This window comes from Narcine bancroftii, chromosome 12 (assembly GCF_036971445.1).
Source record: "Narcine bancroftii isolate sNarBan1 chromosome 12, sNarBan1.hap1, whole genome shotgun sequence".
Taxonomy (NCBI): domain Eukaryota; kingdom Metazoa; phylum Chordata; class Chondrichthyes; order Torpediniformes; family Narcinidae; genus Narcine; species Narcine bancroftii.
Window position 1 is genome coordinate 61,287,018 of NC_091480.1, and position 20,583 is coordinate 61,307,600.

Below are 20,583 nucleotides of genomic sequence, written 5' to 3' on the forward strand. Positions count from 1 at the left end.
TGCGTCCCGATGCGCAAGATGGCGCCAGTGATCAGCACCAATCGATCTTGAGGCAAGATGATCAACTGCGCATGCACGAACTTTTGTGCATACGCACAACGCCTGAAAAGGCCCAGGCTGCAGTGATCATGGGCTGGGGGGGGGGGGGGGGTGGGGGGCGTCTGTACTTGCAGTCAAGTTGCATCAGCTGACTACCCAACGGAGGAGGAAGAAGGCATCATTGAACTGGAGGAAGAGGAGCAGTTTTTAACGGAGGAAGAGACTGCTGTATTCCAGGGTAGGCCAAGGGTAAGCCAGGCTTCTAAATTAGAGTCTGGCTCCGCCCAGTTAGATTCACCTTCTAAGGCTGACTTGGCTTTACAAATAAGCCAAGGTTTTTCTGTTATGAAGGAGCAAAAGAGATGAAAGGGGAAGTATCTACAATTAAAATGAATGTGGCTTAAATGTCTGAAAGCTGTGGATAAAGTTTAAGATAAATTTAAAAAGACTGAAGAAGAGTTTATTAACTGTAAAGATTATGTTGATTTCTGTAAAGAGAAGATGGAACAGATGGAAGGATTTGATTACTGGTTGGGGAATACAGAAGACCAATTTGTTAAAGAAGATTGATGCCTTGGAGAACGAAAGTCGGAAGAATAACGTTAAGATAGTTGGTCTTCCGGAGGATTTTGAGGAACCGGATCCAGTTCAGTTTTTTCAAAAATGGATTCTGAAGGTCTTGGGATCAACGTTTTTCCCAAATGGACTGGAACTGGATAGAGCTCATAGAGTGATACGGAGGAAGCCGTTTCCTGGGCAACCACCGGTCTATTTTGATACGTTGTTTGCGTGATCAGAATAGAGAATTGATTTTGAGATTTCCAGTGCAAAATGCGAGAAATAATCAGGGGCCTTTGCTTGTTAAAAATAACAGGGTCTTTTTTTTAATGTTGATTTGAGTCAAACGGTGATCAAACGTTGTAAAGAATTTAAGTCAGCTAAAGCTGTTCTTTGGAGGAAAGGGTATAAATTTGCTTTTCATTATCCTGCAGTCTTAAAAAAATTTTATGGGGAGTATCAGTCTCAATTTTTTTTGGATGATGCAGAGGATTTGGAATTTGCTAATTCTCTACCCGATAAAAAGCAGGGTCAGAATTTGAATAAATATTCCCAGCAGCTTGTTGTTAATCCCAAGGAGAGAAATGGTAAATGAGAGGTGGAATCTCGCCAGTTGATTGATGTTGGTACCGATGATGACCGTGAATTGTGATTTGGAAGAAGAGTTTCATACTTGAGATGAATATCTGTATTTTTTTATTGTTCTGTTTGGAGGAGGTGGTCCAACTGCAGATCCTTCTGATGTCGTCAGCCACTTTGTGGCATTTGTCACTCCTGCGTGATCAAAGGAGGTAATACCATTGGGTATTCATTTTATATATATATATATATATATATATAGGGTTTTTTTTTTAATTATGGGTTTATTCTTTCCTTTCTGTTTCTTTTAGTGGAGTTTAATTTTTTGTGTATTGATGTCGTGGGGAAGACACTTCCCCATTTATGGTGGGAGGAGTGAAGAATCTTTAAATGGCTAATTTAAATTTTGTTACTTTTAATGTTAACGGGCTAACTAATAACCCCATTAAAAGAAAGAGGGTATTGGCATATCTTAAAAAGTTGAAAGTTGATGTAACTTTTTTGAAGGAAACTTATTTGACTGAGAAGGAGCATCAGAAATTGAAAAGAGATCGGGTTGGGCAGGTAGTATTATCTTTTAATTCTAAATCAAGAGGGGTTGCTATTTCGATTAATAAGAAATTACCTTTTAAATTGGAATCAGTTTTTGAAGTGGCTGGTAGACTTCTGATTGTTAATTGTACAATTTTTTCAGAATCTAGGACTTGAATGAATGTCTATGCTCCAAATGATGATGATAAAACATTTATGGTGGATTTTTTTCTTAATTTGAACCAGTCTTATGATAAAATTATGATAGGAGGTGATTTTAATTGTTGCTTAGATCCATTATTGGATAAATCTCCTAAAACTATAATTAGGACTAAGATGGCTAAACAGTCGATGATCTTAATGAAGGAGTTGAATTTAGTAGATATATGGAAGAAATTAAATCCGAAGGAAAAAGATTTTTAATTTTATTCATTTTGACATGATTCTTTTTCAAGAATAGAATTATTAGTGATACAGCTAAAGTTAAGAAGCGACGAATGGCAGAACCTGATAAGTTGGAGAAGGAGCTAGAGGTTCTGGAGAAAGATTTACAATGTGTTTCAATGGAGGATAAAAAAATGATTGGTAAATTTAAAATTGCAGTATAATTCATTACAGACATAAATTTAAAAGGCTTTTACAGAGGACTAAGCAACGGTATTATGCGCTCGCATAAGGTCCTAGCATGGCAGTTGAAAAAAAAAAGGCATCTAGGACAATAAATGTTATTCGGTATCAGTTGAAAATCACTTATAAACCTTTGGAAATTAATGGTGTTTTGCAAGTTTTATGAGAAGTTGTATACATCTGAGGTAGGGCAGGATGAGGTAGCTATTGATTTTTATCTGGTTTAAATTTGCCTACTTTAAATGATAGGGATGTTAAGGATTTAGATGCTTGTTTTACTGTTAGTGAATTAACAGAGGCACTTTGAAATATGCCAAGTGGTAAATCGCCTGGCGATGATGGGTTCACTTCTGAATTCTATAAGGAGTTTCAAGATTTGTTAGTTCCTTTGTTGATGGATATTCTAGATCAGGCGGCTGAAGTTGCTTCCTTACCTGATTCTTTTTCTAAAGCAATTATTACTGTGATTCCCAAGAAGGATAGGGATCCCTTAAATGTGGGATCATATAGACCTATTTCATTGTTAAATGTGGACTATAAGATAGTAGCCAAGGTTCTGGCTAATAGACTAGCAAAATGTTTACCTGATTTAGGCAGGTTTTATTAAGAACCGTTATTCAGCAGACAATGTAGTAAAATTGATTTCTTTGATTAATACTTCACGGCAGCAATCTGACCTATCTCTTTGGATGTTGAAAAGGCCTTTGCTAGAGTTGAGTGGGTCTTTTTGTTGAAGGTTTTGGAAAAGTTTAAATTTTGGGCCTTTTTTTATTGGTTGGGTTAAGGCTTTATATAAAAGTCCCACTGTGAGATTGGTGAAGAATGGTCAGACATTTTTACTTTTTACATTAACAAGATCAACTAGTCAGGGTTGTCCTTTGTCACCAGCTCTGTTTGCATTGGTTATTGAACCTTTAGCGCAGATGATTAGGCAAGATAATGCGATAACAGGTATTAAGGTGAATTCTAATGAATATAAGATAAATTTCTTTGCAAATGATGTGTTGATATATTTAACTAATCCTTTATGATCTTTGGAGACCTTACATTAACATTTGCAACAGTATGGGGTGGTATCTGGTTATAAGGTAAATTGGGAGAAGAGTGAAATTATGCCTTTGGCGGAGATGGATTATTCGTTATGTAGACAGATTATGAAGTTTAGATGGCCTGATCGTATTAAATATTTGGGTATTATTATTGATAATAATTATGATTATTTATTTAGATTAATTTATTTACCATTATTGACTAGAATTAAAGATGATTTGAATAGGTGGAAGGATTTACCAATAACATTAGTACGTCAGGTGAATTGTATCAAAGATGAATATTTTTCCTCAAATTCGATACTTGTTTCATTCCAATCCATGCAAGATACCTTATAAATTTTTTAAGGATATTAACTCCTTGATAAGAAAGTTCTTGTGGAAAGACAAAATAGCGAGTTTCAATACAAAAATTAACATGGAAAAATGCATTGGGTGGTTTACAATTACCTAATTTTCAACATTATTATGAATCAGCTCAATTAAAATTTATAAATAGAATGTTTCAAGTGGATAGCCCTTTGGTTTGGGCTACTACTGAATTATCTCAGATTGGTGAAAAGAGGATGGATCAATTTATTTATTGATGGAATTCTCAGTTATTATGTGGTTATGATTTACCTGCATTGAAACATTTGCTTGAGTTATGGATAAATAAGAATGAGCTGTTAGGTATGGAAGGTAAAATTTCAGCTAAGACGACTTTATATCAAAATAAACTTTTACCATTTACGATTAACAATCAATTATTGAAGTTATGGGAACAAAAAAGAGTGAAATTGGTAGAAGATTGTTATGAGGCACAACATCTTATTTCTTTTCAAAGAATGAGAGAACTTTTTTTAAAACTTATTATCAGGTTAAAGCTTTATTGTTAGAAAATTTTGGGCGCACCTTGTGTCTTCCTAGATGATCTAAATTTGAGAGTTTAATTATTGATGGTACTAGGAAGGGTTTCATCTCGAATATGTATAATTTATTGCAGGTTAAAACCCCCAAGCCAGATGTAGATAAGACGAGAGTGAAATGGAAGAAAGACTTGGGGATGTCTATCTCCCTGGAAGAGTGGATGTTGATATGTGACGATAGTGTGACTAAAATTGTGAATGTGAGGTATAGATTGTTTCATTATAATTTTATTCATCAATTATATTTAACTCCTGAGAAATTAAATAAATTTAAATATGTCACTTCAGATTTTTGTTTTAGATGTCCTAAGGAAGTAGGAACCTTATTACATTCGGTTTGGCTATGTGAGACAGTTAAACCTTTTTGGAATAAAATTAAATAATTTTTGGAAGTCATGTTTAAATTTAAAATTCAATTTGACCCTACGATATTTTTATTGGGTAATATTAAATCATTGTGTTTTGAGTTAAAATTAGATAAATCTCAAATTGCCTTTTTGAGGTTGGCCTTAGCAGTAGCTAGTTACATGGAAGAATGAGATTCAATTGAATATTCAACAATGGTATATGGAGATGAAGTCATGCATTGCTTTAGAGAAGATAACATATAACTTACGAAATAATTATCTTTTTTTTGTTAAAGTTTGGAGGTTGTACGTGGATTGGATGCATACTAATTGTTAAAATATTTTTCCACACATGGGTGGTGTGATCCCAAACCATGACATATCTAAATGTATTGCTTCAATTATCCTCCTCCATCTTTCTTTTCATTTTTTTGGGGGGTTAGATTAGTGGGGGGTTGGGTGGGGTGGGAGAGATAGGGATGGGGGGGTAGGGGTATTATGGGATAAAATATGTATTACATTGTATTTTGTATGTATTATCTATTATTGATTATAAATAAAGTTATCCAAAAAAAAGGTGAGGTCATCCACTTTGGTAGGAAAAATAGAAGAGTAGATTATTATTTAAATGGTGGAAAACTGCAGCATGCTGTAGTGCAGGACTTGGGAGGGCTTGTGCATGAATCGCAAAAGTTGGGTTGCAGGTACAGCAAGTTATTAAGAAGACAAATGGAATTTTGGCCTTCATCACTAGAGGAATTGAATTCAAGAGCAGGGAGGTCATGCTGCAACTATACAAGGTATTGGTGAGGCCGTACCTGGAGCACTGGGTGCAGATCTGGTCTCCATACTTGAGGAAAGATAGACTGGCCTTGGAGGCAGTCCAGAGGGGGTTCACCAGGTTGATCCTGGAGATGAGGGGGTTGACCTACGAGGAGATCTTATAAAAACATGTAAATTATGAAAGGGATAGATAGAGACAGGAAAATTGTTTTCACTGATAGGTGAGACTCAATCTAGGGGACACAGCCTCATGATTCAGGGGAGTAGATTTAAGACGGAGATGAGGAAAAACTGTTTTTTCCACAGTGTAGTGAATCTGTGGTATTCTCTGCCCAGGGATGCAGTTGAGGTGACTTCATTAAACATATTTAAGGTTCAGTTAGATAGATTTTTACATTGAGTCAATGATCAGATCAGCCATGACCTTATTGAATGGCGGAGCAGGATGAACGGGCCAGATGGCCAAGTCCTGCTCCTATTATGTTTTTATGTTTCCAACTCCAGCCTACGAGAGATTCCTTTTCTCAACAAACATTGCATTTTTGGTATTTTTCTTAAAATCTCTTTTCTTTCTCCAGTCTCTTACCAACTTCTCAAGCACATCAAATTTCTTGCAGCAGCTCACTTGTTGGTTTTCTCGGCCATTTCTATCACTTTTAACTTAAAGCTTGCTTCATATTTTCGTCGTGTGCAGTGTTGTGATGGATCCTCCATGATAGCAATCTCCTCCAGCCAATGTCCGCAGATAAATCCATGTGAGCTTTGGGGATCAACTTATATGCCAGATATACCATAAAACCCTTAAAATGAGGGTGAAAAGGGGGGGGTGTTGACTTATACGCCGGTCGACTTAAACACCAAAATATACGGTGATTTATAAATATCTAAAAAAAATGAACTTTACCTCAATTAAATTTTAAAACCAATTGTTCAAAGGATGCAAAATTGTTGTCCATAAAAATGTCTTTAAGACATTTACTCTATGCCACCCATTAAAAGTTACGTCTTGCAAAGAAGGCTGGAGAAGATGATTGGATATAATTGAAAAAGAGAAAAAGTCTGAAATACAAAAAATCTTTGAAATTGTGCCTATTATCTCAAACTGCGTTTAATGATCGCGTTGTCAGTTAATTTATAAGAAGAAAGAGATAAAGAAGACCCAAGAATTGCCAACAAGGAAATATCCTTAGTAAAATTTAATTCCATTTGGGCTGTCAACTCTATTATCAAATTGCTACAAAAGAATCAAATGACATATATTGATCGCCCAATAATAAAATCTAAAATGAGGACACGCCAAACCTCCGTTCCTTTCTGATTTTTAAAGAAGGGACTTTCTACAAGCGGGGACGTTTTCCTTGCCTTATACAAGAAGATAGGAGCGAATCAAGTGAATCAAAAAAGGATTGAGGAATAAAAACTGGTGTAGATTGGAAAAGATGCAAAAGTCTAGGTAAGATGTTCATTTTAATAGAATTAATACGACCAATCATAGAAATTGACAAAAGTGATCATTTAGAGACAATTTAACCTGTTTAAGTAAAATAGAAAAATTTTCCATAAAAAATGTTTATAGTTCTTGGTAATTGCAATAACAAGATAAGTAAATTGATCTTCCACAATCTTAAAAGGGAAATTAAAATACCTAGGAATAGGAACATTTAAGGGTAAAGGTTCACTTTTATGCAGATTCAGCTTATACCCTGTGAACTGACTAAATTGAGAGAACAGATAACAGGAATTGCAAAATCTCTGGATTAGCTATAAAAAGATAAAGATCATCTGCGTATCAGGAAACTTTATGTTCAAAACCTTTCCTATAAATCCCTGAAAAATCTCCACACTTGCGAAAGGCAATTGCTAACAGCTCTAAGATCAAGTCAAAAACTAATGGACTTAAAGGACAGCCTTGATGAGTATCCCTTGAAGATTAAAAGGTTTGATTGTTGTGAGTTAGTAAGGACATAAATATAATAATTTAATCCATTGAATAAAACATGGTCCAAATTTAATAGTCCCCCACCTCCACCACTTCCTGGGGCAGCTTGTTCTACACACCCACCACCCTCTGTGTGAAGAAAGTGCCCCTCAGGTCCCCTTTATATCTCTCCCCTTAAACCTGTCCCTCTAGCTTTAGACTCCCCTCCTTCGCCATACCCCTCTGCAAACATCTGCAAACAGTGTCCAGCCTGTTACACTGGGTCAGGTCCTATCTGGCCTGTTACAGCGGGAGGAGACCATTCAACTCCTCTCCGGCCTGTTAAAACAGGGACAGGAGTCTGTTCAGAACCACTCTGGCTTGTCACAGGAGTCCATTCAGCCCCTCTCCAGTCTGTTGCACCTACACAGGAGACCATTCAGCTTCTCTCTGGTCTGTTGCAGAGGACATTTGGCAGGCACTTACGGCAATGAGTCTCGTCTTCCCCCTTTTCACAATCGTGCTCCATGTCACACACCCAGGAGGAGGGGATGCAGCGTCCACTCTCACAGGCAAAATAGTTAGTGTTGCACTTTGACTTTCTTGGGTCTGGAAAAACAAAAAGAGCAGAAAATTTGGCTACCCCAGCTCCTCTCAAACTGTCAGAGGTAAAAAAAAAAATCAACAGGTAGGTAGTAGTGTGGTTCCATGCTTCACACTCAAATACTCACACAAAACTCCCTGCGACCACGTCTCCTGTTCCCTTTACACTCCCCAGGACCCCATCTCCCGCCACTTTACACACTCCGAGACCCTTCTCTCGCTCCCTTTACACTGCCTGGGACCACATCTCCCACCCCTTTACACTCCCCAGGACCCTGTTTCCCGCCCCCTTTACACTCTCCGGGACCCTGTCTCCCACCCCCTTTACACTCCCTGGGACCCTGTCTCCCGCCCCCTTTACATCCCCCCGAGACCCTTCTCTCACTTCCTTTACACTCGCCAAGATCCCATCTCCTGCTCCCTTTACTCTCCCTGGGACCCTTCCCTTGCTCCTTTTACACTTGCCAAGACCCCATCTTGCACTTCCTTTACACTCCCTGGGAACCCTGTCTCCTGCCCCCTTTACACTCCCTGGGACCGTTCTCCTGCCCCCTTTACACTCCCCGGGGACCCCATCTCCTGCCCCCTTTACACTCCCCGGGGATCCCGTTTCCTGCACGCTTTGTACTCCCAGGACACATCTCCCACCCCCTTTACACTCCCTGGAAACTAGGTCCATCGTATCCTCGATCACATTGGGGCATCTCGAGGGTGCAGCACAACTTGACTTTCCCCGGGAGCGTTTCAGGATGGGGATGAAACACTGGGCTCCCAAGAGATGCACAGGTTGCAGCAGATGATGGCAGCAAGAACCTGAACAGGTAGGGAAGGTTTTACCTGGACAATTTTGTTCATCAGAGTAGTCCCCGCAGTCATTGGAGCCATCACATATCCAGGAAGTGAGATAGCAGAGTGAGGTGGCAAGGCACTTCACAAACGATTCAGCTTTCACCCCAAGATGGAAGTAGTGACGGCAGTCTGTGACAGCGGCTGTGCAGGGGAGAATGAGGGAGGTGGGGTGGGGGAGGGATGGGGGAGAAGGGAGGGGAATGGGGGATGGAGGGGAAGGGCGGTGGGAGAAGGGCAGGGGACAAGGGCAGGGGACAAGGGCAGGGGACAAGGGCAGGGGACAAGGGCAGGGGACAAGGGCAGGGGACAAGGGCAGGGGACAAGGGCAGGGGACAAGGGCAGGGGACAAGGGCAGGGGACAAGGGCAGGGGACAAGGGCAGGGGACAAGGGCAGGGGACAAGGGCAGGGGACAAGGGCAGGGGACAAGGGCAGGGGACAAGGGCAGGGGACAAGGGCAGGGGACAAGGGCAGGGGACAAGGGCAGGGGACAAGGGCAGGGGACAAGGGCGGGGGACAAGGGCGGGGGGAGAATGGTGGGGGGAGAAGGGAGAGGGAGGAGGACAGGGAGGGAGGAGGACGGGGAGATGGAGGGGAGAAGGGTGGGGAGATGTGGGGGAGAAGGGGGGACGCAGGGGGACATGCGGAAGAGAAGGGGGAGACGCAGGGGGAGGGGAGACGCAGGGGGAGGGGAGACGCAGGGGGAGGGGAGACGCAGGGGGAGGGGAGACGCAGGGGGAGGGGAGACGCAGGGGGAGGGGAGACGCAGGGGGAGGGGAGACGCAGGGGGAGGGGAGACGCAGGGGGAGGGGAGACGCAGGGGGAGGGGAGACGCAGGGGGAGGGGAGACGCAGGGGGAGGGGAGACGCAGGGGGAGGGGAGACGCAGGGGGAGGGGAGACGCAGGGGGAGGGGAGACGCAGGGGGAGGGGAGACGCAGGGGGAGTGGGAGACGCAGGAGGTGGGGCAGACAGAGGAGAAAAGGGGCAGACAGAGGAGAAAAGGGGCAGACGGAGGAGAAAAGGGGCAGACGGAGGAGAAAAGGGGCAGACGGAGGAGAAAAGGGGCAGACGGAGGAGAAAAGGGGCAGACGGAGGAGAAAAGGGGCAGACGGAGGAGAAAAGGGGCAGACGGAGGAGAAAAGGGGCAGACGCAGGGAGAGGATGGGAAAACGCAGGGAGAGGATGGGAAAACGCAGGGAGAGGATGGGAAAACGCAGGGAGAGGATGGGAAAACGCAGGGAGAGGATGGGAAAACGCAGGGAGAGGATGGGAAAACGCAGGGGGTGGATGGGAAAACGCAGGGGGAGGATGGGAAAACGCAGGGGGAGGATGGGAAAACGCAGGGGGAGGATGGGAAAACGCAGGGGGAGATTGAGAAAACGCAGGGGGAGATTGAGAAAACGCAGGGGGAGATTGAGAAAACGCAGGGGGAGGATGGGAAAACGCAGGGGGAGAAGGGGGGAGACAGAGGGGTAGATGGAGGGGAAGAATAGATTTGATGATTAAATCTTTCTACGTTATACATTGAAAAACAAACGAACACAAGATATAAAATGTACAGTTCCACCAGAAACAGAATCTGACCTCTCCTCCTCCCTGCCCACTCTTCACTGCCCCTCCCTCCACACCACCACACTTTCATCATGGACTCTCCCTCACCACCCCTCCTTTTGACCCGGCCCCTCCCCACACTCCCTCCTCATGGTTAAAGCTGTACTAACTGCAATTCATCTCGTCAGAAGCGTCTGGACAGTCCACGACTTGGTTACACAGGGTGGAGTTGCCCACGCAGGTTCCATCTCTGCATCGAAACTCCTCCAGCAGACAGCTGGTTTCTACAGAACACAAAAAGTGATGACAGTATTCATGAAGACCATTCAGCCCTTCCCCACCATAAACACAGGGCATTCTCACGCCAATTATACTAACCCTCCTGCAGTGTTATGCTTCATCCTCTCGCCCAACCATCCCACAGCACTCAGCCTTCCTACTTCTCCGTCCCCCCCATAATGCTCCCTCCCTTCCCACAACGCTTCCCCACCATGGCACTCCCTCCCACGGTCGCCCCCCCCCCCACAACACTCTCTCCACAATGCTCCATCCCCATGGACTCCCCTCACCCACAATGCTCCCTCCCCTCCCACTGTGCTCCCCTCAATGCTCCCTCTCATGGACTAAGCCCCAACCCTCTGCCCCCCCAAACACCCCTACCCATGGACTCCCCCCACAACCCTCCCTCCCTCCCATGATGCTCCCTCCTCCCACAACCCTCCCCCCACGGCGCTCCCTGCCCCTTCCACGACTCACTGTTACAGAACGCCTCGTCAGAGTTATCGGAACAATCGTCTACACCGTTGCACCAGTTACCAATGGGGACACACCGACCATTCAGGCATCGTCTGTATCCTTTTTTACACTTGCGGTTACCTGAAAACAATGAGAAAGACTGAGAGCATTGTGACTGTAGACGGTCAGTATCTCTGGACCCATGTGAAAGGTTGAGGCTCAACTGTCTCCTCAATCCCCCTGGCCCCAGCCTTCATATATGGGCAGAGGAGAGGGCACAGAGAATTGGTAGGTGAGCAACCTCTCCCTCACCAAGGCCAAGAAGCTGGTTACAGACCTCTGGTGGAGAGAAGCTCACTCCCTGGACCACATCAGCAGTGAGGTGGTACAAGCCTCTCTCGTGACCTGTGCTGACTAAGCAAATATTTGCACCATCCATAACATGTCCTCTGTGCTCCTGCACGTGATACCCCGACCCTTGAAGGGAAGCACGCCATACTTCTTCACCACCCTGTCTCTCCACTTGCGGGGGACAATAGACCTCTACCCTCTATGCCTCCATGTTCCACAATTCACTGCGTCAGTCCTGCCCCAGTTTAACCTTCCAAAGTGCAACACCTCACACATGTCTGAGTTGACCTCCATCTGCCCCTCCATGGCCCACTTTCCCCAGATAATGGAGAACCTGCTGTACTCACTCTGTGATGGCAAAAAGCACATGTCTTTGCCACGACCGTCACACATTCAATATGCAATGATAGGGGTTATTTTGTGGGCAGACAGTTGGACATCTCACACATGATCCAACATAGAGGTCATAGTAGAGACAGCAGGGGTACAGAGCGAGATCAGTGAGATTGGAGCAGAGATACCACCATTTCACCCGTGTGACGTTCGTTCAGGAGTCTGACACGGCAGGAAAGAATCTGTCCCTGAATCTGATGGAATGCGATAGAACAATGTAGCACAGTACAGGCCCTTCGGCCCTTGATGTTGTGCCAACCCATATATTCCTTCCAAAAAAGAAGTACTAAACCCTCCCTATCCCGTAACCCTCTTTTTTTGAATATTTTATTTAAAATGCTTCATACATTTCATTACTAAAACCATTATACAAAATTATAAATCTTTAAATTGGAGAGAACTTAATTCATTACATGATGGTTATAACCTCTCTCCTTCTCTCCCTCCCCCAACCCCCAAAAATATATGTGTGTAATATAAAATAAGAAAGAGAGCCTCGAGGTTAAGATGGCTCGGAGGATCGCTCCCCAACACACTGCACTCCAACAGGGTTTACATGATCAATTTAAGGAAGAAGGTCAACATAGGTCTCAAGAGGCATTTATACCTAAAATTTGCATATATGGGCTCAAAATTCGCAAAAATATACCATATTTATTTCTCAAATTGTATGTAGTTTTCTCCAAGGAGCTTTGAATTTCTGCTTTCCATCTTCCCATCCCCAAATGTGAATCCCATGTCCAGGTCACCGTAATACATTTCCTTGATAATGCTATTTTAACAAATTTCATTTGGTATGTTTATAACTTCCACTTAGGTCTTGTTCCTTCTACATCCCCCAATAGGAATAAACCACCCAAAGTGGTCTTACCTTGGAGCATGACCAAGTTGAGTGCAAAAAAAGTTCCTGTCTCTTCACCACATCGAAAACATTCATCTGATAAATCTGATTTCATTCTATTCAATTTTTGTGGCATCAAATATAACTGGTGTAAAAAATTGGACTGAACTAATCTTTACCTTACATTAATAGTATTTGTCATACAATCTCTTTTTTTTTAAAACTTTATTTAAAGATTTAATCACAAGAATAAAAAGAAAAATTACATTTAAAGAAAAGATAAAAAATAAAATAATAAGATTACAATACAACATTAGTAACCTAACTTAAATCCAACTAACCCCCCCCCCCATACGGCCACTAAGAAAAAATAAAATCTATATTAAAAAAAACCCACCCTTGACCCCCAAAATAAAGAGTGAAGAGTTAGTAAAATTAATAAAATTATATATATATTAAAAAAAACACTCACCTACAAGAAAAATAATAATGAAAAAAAAGAATCATCAAATCTAAAATATCACACTTAAAAACATATTTAAGTTAAACTTAATTGCATGTACTTAACAAATGGAGTCCACTTCAGCTTATAAAAAGACAGCTTATCTTGAATTGAGAAAGATATCTTTTCCATAATTAAACAGGATTTCATCTCTAAGCACCACCTATCCAAAGTTAATATTTTTCTATCTTTCCAAGTAAGCGCTATGCATTTCTTGGCCACCACTAAGGCTAAATAGATAAAAGAAATCTGATAATCATTTAATCCTAAGTCAATTAATGATTGCATATTCCCTAATAAAAATATATCAGGATCTAATACAACATAGATATTATATAAACTATTAAATATAGATTGAATACCTTTCCAAAACTGTTGCAATCGGTCACAAAACCAAACAGTATGTAAAAAAGTATTAGCCGTCTGATCACAGCGAAAACAACAATCTAACTTACTAAGACCAAATTTTTAAAATTTCTCTGGTGTTAAATATAATTGATGTATAAAATTATAATTAATCATCGCTAATCTAGCATTAATCAATTTCCGAATACTATTTTGACAAATTTCCATCCAGGCTTCTTCAGCTATTGTAGAACCTGAATCTTTTTCCCATTTCAACTTATCTTTATCCCAATCTTTCTTACTTTCATTTTCTTGTACAATACAATATAAATCAGATATATACCCCTTTTTTTGGTATTGAAAGCACATATTTCTCAAAACTAGTTTCAGGCAATAGAATCATATGCCGACCACATATCTTTTTACAAATGATCTTAACTGATAATACACAAATACAGAGTTTCCACTAATACCAAATTTCCTTTGTAGTTCCTCAAAAGAACAAAAACATCCTTCGAAAAAACAATCTGATAAATTTTTTATTCCTTTCCTATTGTTTTAAAATGATATTGGAGACTGTAAAAGGAACAAGTTGATTATTATATAATGGCAATCGCCCAGATCACTTATTTTTAAGCCCCAATTTATTAAGTTTACTCATCCATAAATTCATTAAATGTTTCAATATTGGTACATCATAAGTTCGTATTAAATTTTTAATCCATCGAATCAAAAATTCATATGGAAATTTTTCTAAAATGACTGCCATTTCTATCTTTGCCCAACTAGGCGGATCCTCCATATTCATTAGAGCACTAAGAAATTTAAATTGAGCTGCCTCATAATAATATTGAAATTTTGGTAATCTTAAACCTCCAAATTGAAAATCCCACATCAACTTTATCATACAATCTCGACAGAGATCTAACCATCTTCACTCATCAACTGTAACATTCAAATCCAACTCCATTTCTGTCGAGATTTATGCACTCTCTGTTTAGGAGTTTCTGTTTGTAATAAAAGATACATTGCAGAAGTAAATTTATTCGTATCTCCTCTCCTAATAAAAGTTTCCACCTCACTACAAATGGGTAACCACATCTCTGGACCTAACTTTTCCCTGAAATATGCTCTCAATTGAAAATAACAACAAGGAGTCTTTCTAGGTATCCCATACTTATTCCTCAATTGTTCATAACAATCTTCGATATTTATAATCCCTTTACTAAACCAAGTAGTTAAAAACTGATAATTTTGAATCAAAGGCATCTTAGGTGATTTACTTACTTTGGTTTCGATTTTGTTATTTATCTTGTTCCAAACAGTAATTGTGTTTTAATGATGGTGTCCCTTTTAACACTGGTTATTAATTTTGAATCCCATTTATATATGAATTTCTCTGCTAATCTCTCTCCTATTTTATCCAATTCTATTTTATCCCACGCCAGTTTTTCTACTTTAAAAAAAGTGAAAAATCTCATTTGAGCTGATGATAATAATTCTTTTTTTTTTAAAATTTTTTATTTTTCACACCATAAATCACAATAGCCATGATATACACTTTTTCTTTTTCACACATTTACAGTGACTTTTTCTCCCCCCCCCCCCTCCCTCCTCCCAAGCCACCCCCCCACCCCCCCCCCTCATCCATTTTAGGTATACAATCTAGGTTGCATTAATTCAGTCAGACAATGTTGTCATTCAACAAAAATACACCAGAAATTCTACTGAGTCCATTCTTTTCTTTTCTTCTTCTTCCATCAACTAAGGTAATGTTTGTTCCCGGTAGGTTTTCGCTATTGTATTTAATGTAAGGCTCCCATACTTGTTCGAATATTTCAATATTATTTCTTAAACTATATGTTATTTTTTCTAATGGAATACATTTATTCATTTCTATATACCATTGTTGTATTTTCAAATTATCTTCCAATTTCCAGGTTGACATAATACATTTTTTTGCTACGGCTAGGGCTATCTTGACAAATCTTTTTTGTGCATCTTCCAAGTCAATTCCAAATTCTTTATTTTTTATGTTACTTAGGAGAAAGATCTCTGGATTCTTTGGTATATTGTTTTCTGTTATTTTATTTAATATCTGATTGAGATCATCCCAAAATTTTTCTACTCTCTCACATGTCCAGATTGCATGAATTGTTGTTCCCCTTTCTTTTTTACATTGAAAACATCTATCAGATACTGTTGGGTCCCATTTATTTAACTTTTGCGGTGTAATGTATAGTCTGTGTAACCAATTATATTGTATCATACGCAGCCTCGTATTTATTGTATTTCTCATCGTTCCAGAACATAATTTCTCCCATGTTTCCTTTTTTATCTTTATATTTAAATCTTGTTCCCATTTTTGTTTAGTTTTACCATTTGTTTCCTCATTCTCCTTTTCTTGCAGTTTAATATACATATTTGTTATAAATCTTTTGATTAACATTGTATCTGTAATCACATATTCAAGGTTACTTCCCTCTGGTAAACTCAAATTGCTTCCTAATTTATCTTTCAAGTAGGATCTCAGTTGGTAATATGCCAGCGCTGTATCTCCAGTTATATTGTACTTATCTCTCATTTGTTCAAAGGATAAGAATCTACTTCCTGAAAAACAATTTTCTATTCTTTTAATCCCTTTTTTTCCCATTTTCTAAAGGAAAGGTTGTCTATTGTAAAAGGGAGTAGCTTATTTTGCGTCAATATTAGTTTTGGTATTTGATAATTTGTTTTATTTCTTTCTACATGAATCTTCTTCCATATATTGAGGAGATGGTGTAATACTGGAGAAGTTCTATGTTGTACCAATTTTTCGTCCCATTTATATAATATGTGTTCAGGTATCTTTTCCCCTATTTTATCTAATTCTAGTCTCGTCCAGTCTGGTTTTTCCCTTGTTTGATAAAAATCTGATAGGTACCTTAATTGTGCGGCTCTATAATAATTTTTGAAGTTTGGCAATTGTAAGCCTCCTTGTTTATACCATTCTGTTAATTTATCTAGTGCTATCCTCGGTTTCCCCCCTCTCCATAAAAATCTCCTTATTATTTTCTTTAACTCTTTGAAGAATTTTTCTGTCAGTTGTATTGGCAATGCCTGAAATAAGTATAGTATCCTTGGAAAAATGTTCACTTTAATACAGTTTATCCTTCCTATCAGTGTTAGTGGTAGCTCTTTCCAATGCTCTAAATCGTCCTGTAATTTTTTCATTAGTGGATTGTAATTGAGTTTATATAATTGGCCTAGATTTTTGTTTATTTGCACACCTAGGTATCTTATTGCCTGCATTTGCCATCTGAATGGGGATTCCTCCTTAAATTTTGAGAAATCCGCGTTATTCATAGGCATTGCTTCACTTTTATTTACGTTTATCTTGTATCCCGACACTTCTCCATATTCCTTCAATTTCTTATATAGTTCTTTTATTGATAGTTCTGGTTCTGTTAAGTACACTATCACATCATCCGCAAATAGACTGATTTTATATTCCCTGTCTTTTATTTTTATTCCTTTTATATTATTATCTATTCTTATCGATTCTGCTAGTGGTTCTATAGCTAGCGCAAACAATAATGGTGATAGTGGGCATCCATGCCGCGTTGACCTGCTTAAGTTAAGTTGCTTTGATACATGTCCATTTACTGTCACTTTCGCTAACGGTCCCTCATATAATGCTTTAATCCAATTAATATACTTCTCCGGTAAACTGAATTTTTGCAATACTTTGAACAAGTAATTCCATTCTACTCTGTCGAAGGCCTTCTCTGCGTCTAAAGCAACTGCTACTGCCGGTGCTTTATTTCCTTCTATTGCATGAATTAAGTTAATAAATTTACAAATATTGTCTGTTGTGCGTCTTTTTTTGATAAATCCAGTTTGGTCTAAATTTACCATTTTCGGTACCTGTTCTGCTAATCTGTTTGCTAATAGTTTAGCTATTATCTTATAATCTGTGTTTAGCAGAGATATTGGTCTATATGACGCTAGTGAGAGTGGATCTTTCCCTTGTTTTAGTATCACTGAAATTATTGCTGTTTGACATGAATCTGGTAAGTTTTGTGTCTCATCAATCTGGTTGATTACATCCAGGAGGGGCGGTATTATTAGATCTTTAAATGTTTTGTAGAATTCTATTGGGAGTCCATCCTCTTCTGGTGTCTTATTATTTGGTAAATTTTTTATTATCTCTTGTATTTCTACTGTTCCAAATGGTTCTGTTAATTTATTTTGTTCCTCTATTTGTAGTTTTGGTAGTTCAATTTTAGTCAAAAATTCATCTATTTTCCCTTCTTTCCCTTCGTTTTCAGTTCGGTATAATTGTTCATAGAATTCTCTGAAGTTTTCCTTAATTTCTTTTGGATTATATGTAATTTGTTTGTCTTTTTTCCTTGTTGCCAATACCATTTTCTTAGTTTGCTCTGTCTTAAGCTGCCATGCTAAGATTTTGTGTGTTTTTTCACCTAGTTCATAATATTTCTGTTTTGTCTTCATTATATTCTTCTCCACCTTATATGTTTGTAATGTTTCATATTTTATTTTTTTATCCGCCAATTCTCTTCTTTTGGTTGTATCTTCCTTTATTGCTAATTTTTTTTCTATGTTTTTTATTTCCCTTTCCAACTGCTCTGTTTCCTGATTATAGTCCTTCTTCATCTTGGTTGCATAACTTATTATTTGTCCTCTAATGAATGCTTTCATTGCGTCCCATAGTATAAACTTATCTTCCACTGATTCAGTATTTACTTCAAAGTACATTTTTAATTGTTTTTCATTAAGTTCTCTAAAATCCTGTCTTTTAAGTAGCATGGGGTTTAATCTCCATCTATACATTCTTGGAGGGATGTCCTCTAGCTTTACTGTCAGTATTAAGGGTGAATGGTCCGATAGCATTCTCGCTTTATATTCTGTTTTTCTTACTCTATCCTGCATACTCGCTGATAACAAAAATAGGTCTATTCTTGAGTATGTTTTATGTCTAGTCGAGTAGTATGAGTATTCCTTTTCTTTTGGGTTTTGTTTCCTCCATATGTCCACAAGTTTCATTTCTTGCATTGATTTAATTATAAATTTGGTTACTTTGTTCTTCCTGTTAATTTTTTTCCCCGTTTTATCCATATTTGGATCCAAATTCAGATTGAAATCCCCTCCTATTAGTATGTTCCCTTGCGTATTAGCTACCTTCAAAAAGATATCTTGCATAAACTTTTGATCTTCTTCGTTAGGTGAATATATATTAAGTAGATTCCAAAGCTCCGAATATATCTGACATTTTATCATAACATATCTCCCTGCTGGATCTATTATTTCCTCTTCTATTTTAAATGGCACATTTTTGCTAATTAATAGAGCCACTCCTCTTGCTTTTGAATTATACGATGCTGCTGTTACATGTCCTACCCAATCTCTCTTTAATTTCTTGTGCTCCAATTCAGTTAAGTGTGTTTCTTGGACAAATGCTATATCTATTTTTTCCTTTTTCAGTAAATTTAGTAGTTTCTTCCTTTTAATTTGGTTATGTATTCCATTAATATTTAGAGTCATATAGTTCAGCGTAGCCATTTTATATTTTGTTTATCTTCTCTTTCCGTTTTTCCATCATTACCTTTCCTCCTTTTCCATTTCTGTTTTCTTATTTTCAACTCTTTACCAGACAACATTCCTACAACATCCAACATTTTCCTTATTCTCCTATTTCTATCTTCTTTATCCCCAATCTCCCCTTCCCCTCCTGAGTTGTCCTTTATCCCTTGTCGGACAACCACATCTCCCCTCTCCATTTGGATTTGCGAATCCACTCGCAAGCGTCAACTGATTTTGCAGTGACTGCTCTTTTCTCCCACCCAGCCCCCCCCAGAAAAGATTTCACTTTTCATATGTCACAAAGGTCACTCTTTTAATTCCCTCCTTATTCTCTCTATTCCATTACCTTCCCTTATTAATTCTTGTCTATACTATCTATGTTTTCCTCTAATTACAGATACTTTCACATATGCCCATTGTCTCTATTCACTCTTATACCTCTTTACCCGCAAACATATCAATCGTGGTCATTTTTACACTCATTACCCGTCTTCATCCCTCAGTCTATTTTTGTCTTTACCCACATACATATCAATCGTGATCATTTTTGCTCTCATTACCCGTCTTCATCCCTCAGTCTATTTTTGTAATTGTTCTGCAAATTTTCATGCTTTTTCTGGATCCGAGAACAGTCTGTTTTGTTGTCCTGGAATAAATATTTTCAATACCGCAGGATGCTTCAGTGTAAATTTATATCCTTTCTTCCATAAAATCGCTTTTGCTGTATTGAACTCTTTTCTCTTCTTTAGGAGTTCAAAACTTATATCTGGATAAATGAAGATTTTTTGCCCTTTATACTCCAGTGGTTTGTTGCCCTCTCTTACTTTTTCCATTGTCTTCTCCAGTACCTTTTCTCTTGTAGTAAGGCTGTGTTCTCGCACCAACCCTCTTTTCAATCTTCTTCAGCATGATGCTGAACCAAGCCATGAAAGACCCCAACAATGAAGACGCTGTTTACATCCGGTACCGCACGGATGGCAGTCTCTTCAATCTGAGGCACCTGCAAGCTCACACCAAGACACAAGAGAAACTTGTCCGTGAACTACTCTTTGCAGACGATGCCGCTTTAGTTGCCCATTCAGAGCCAGCTCTTCAGCGCTTGATGTTCTGCTTTGCGGAAACTGCCAAAATGTTTGGCCTGGAAGTCAGCCTGAAGAAAACTGAGGTCCTCCATCAGCCAGCTCCCCACCATGACTACCATCCCCCCCCACATCTCCATCGGGCACACAAAACTCAAAACAGTCAACCAGTTTACCTATCTCGGCTGCACCATTTCATCAGATGCAAGGATCGACAACGAGATAGACAACAGACTTGCCAAGGCAAATAGCGCCTTTGGAAGACTACACAAAAGAGTCTGGAAAAATAACCAACTGAAAAACCTCACAAAGATAAGCGTATACAGAGCCGTTGTCATACCCACACTCCTGTTCGGCTCCGAATCATGGGTCCTCTACCGGCACCACCTACGGCTCCTAGAACGCTTCCACCA

General features: G+C 39.4%; 1 protein-coding gene across 1 annotated transcript in view; it reads right to left on the reverse strand.

Moving 5' to 3' along the window:
* The window catches only part of LOC138747241 (low-density lipoprotein receptor-related protein 1-like), a 226,791-nt gene that overhangs the window by 52,618 nt on the left and 153,590 nt on the right, over window positions 1-20,583 (reverse strand). Inside the window, 4 exon segments of the mRNA XM_069906283.1 lie at window positions 7,826-7,948; window positions 8,780-8,932; window positions 10,512-10,625; window positions 11,098-11,217. Of these exon segments, the coding sequence (XP_069762384.1) occupies window positions 7,826-7,948; window positions 8,780-8,932; window positions 10,512-10,625; window positions 11,098-11,217 (510 nt within the window).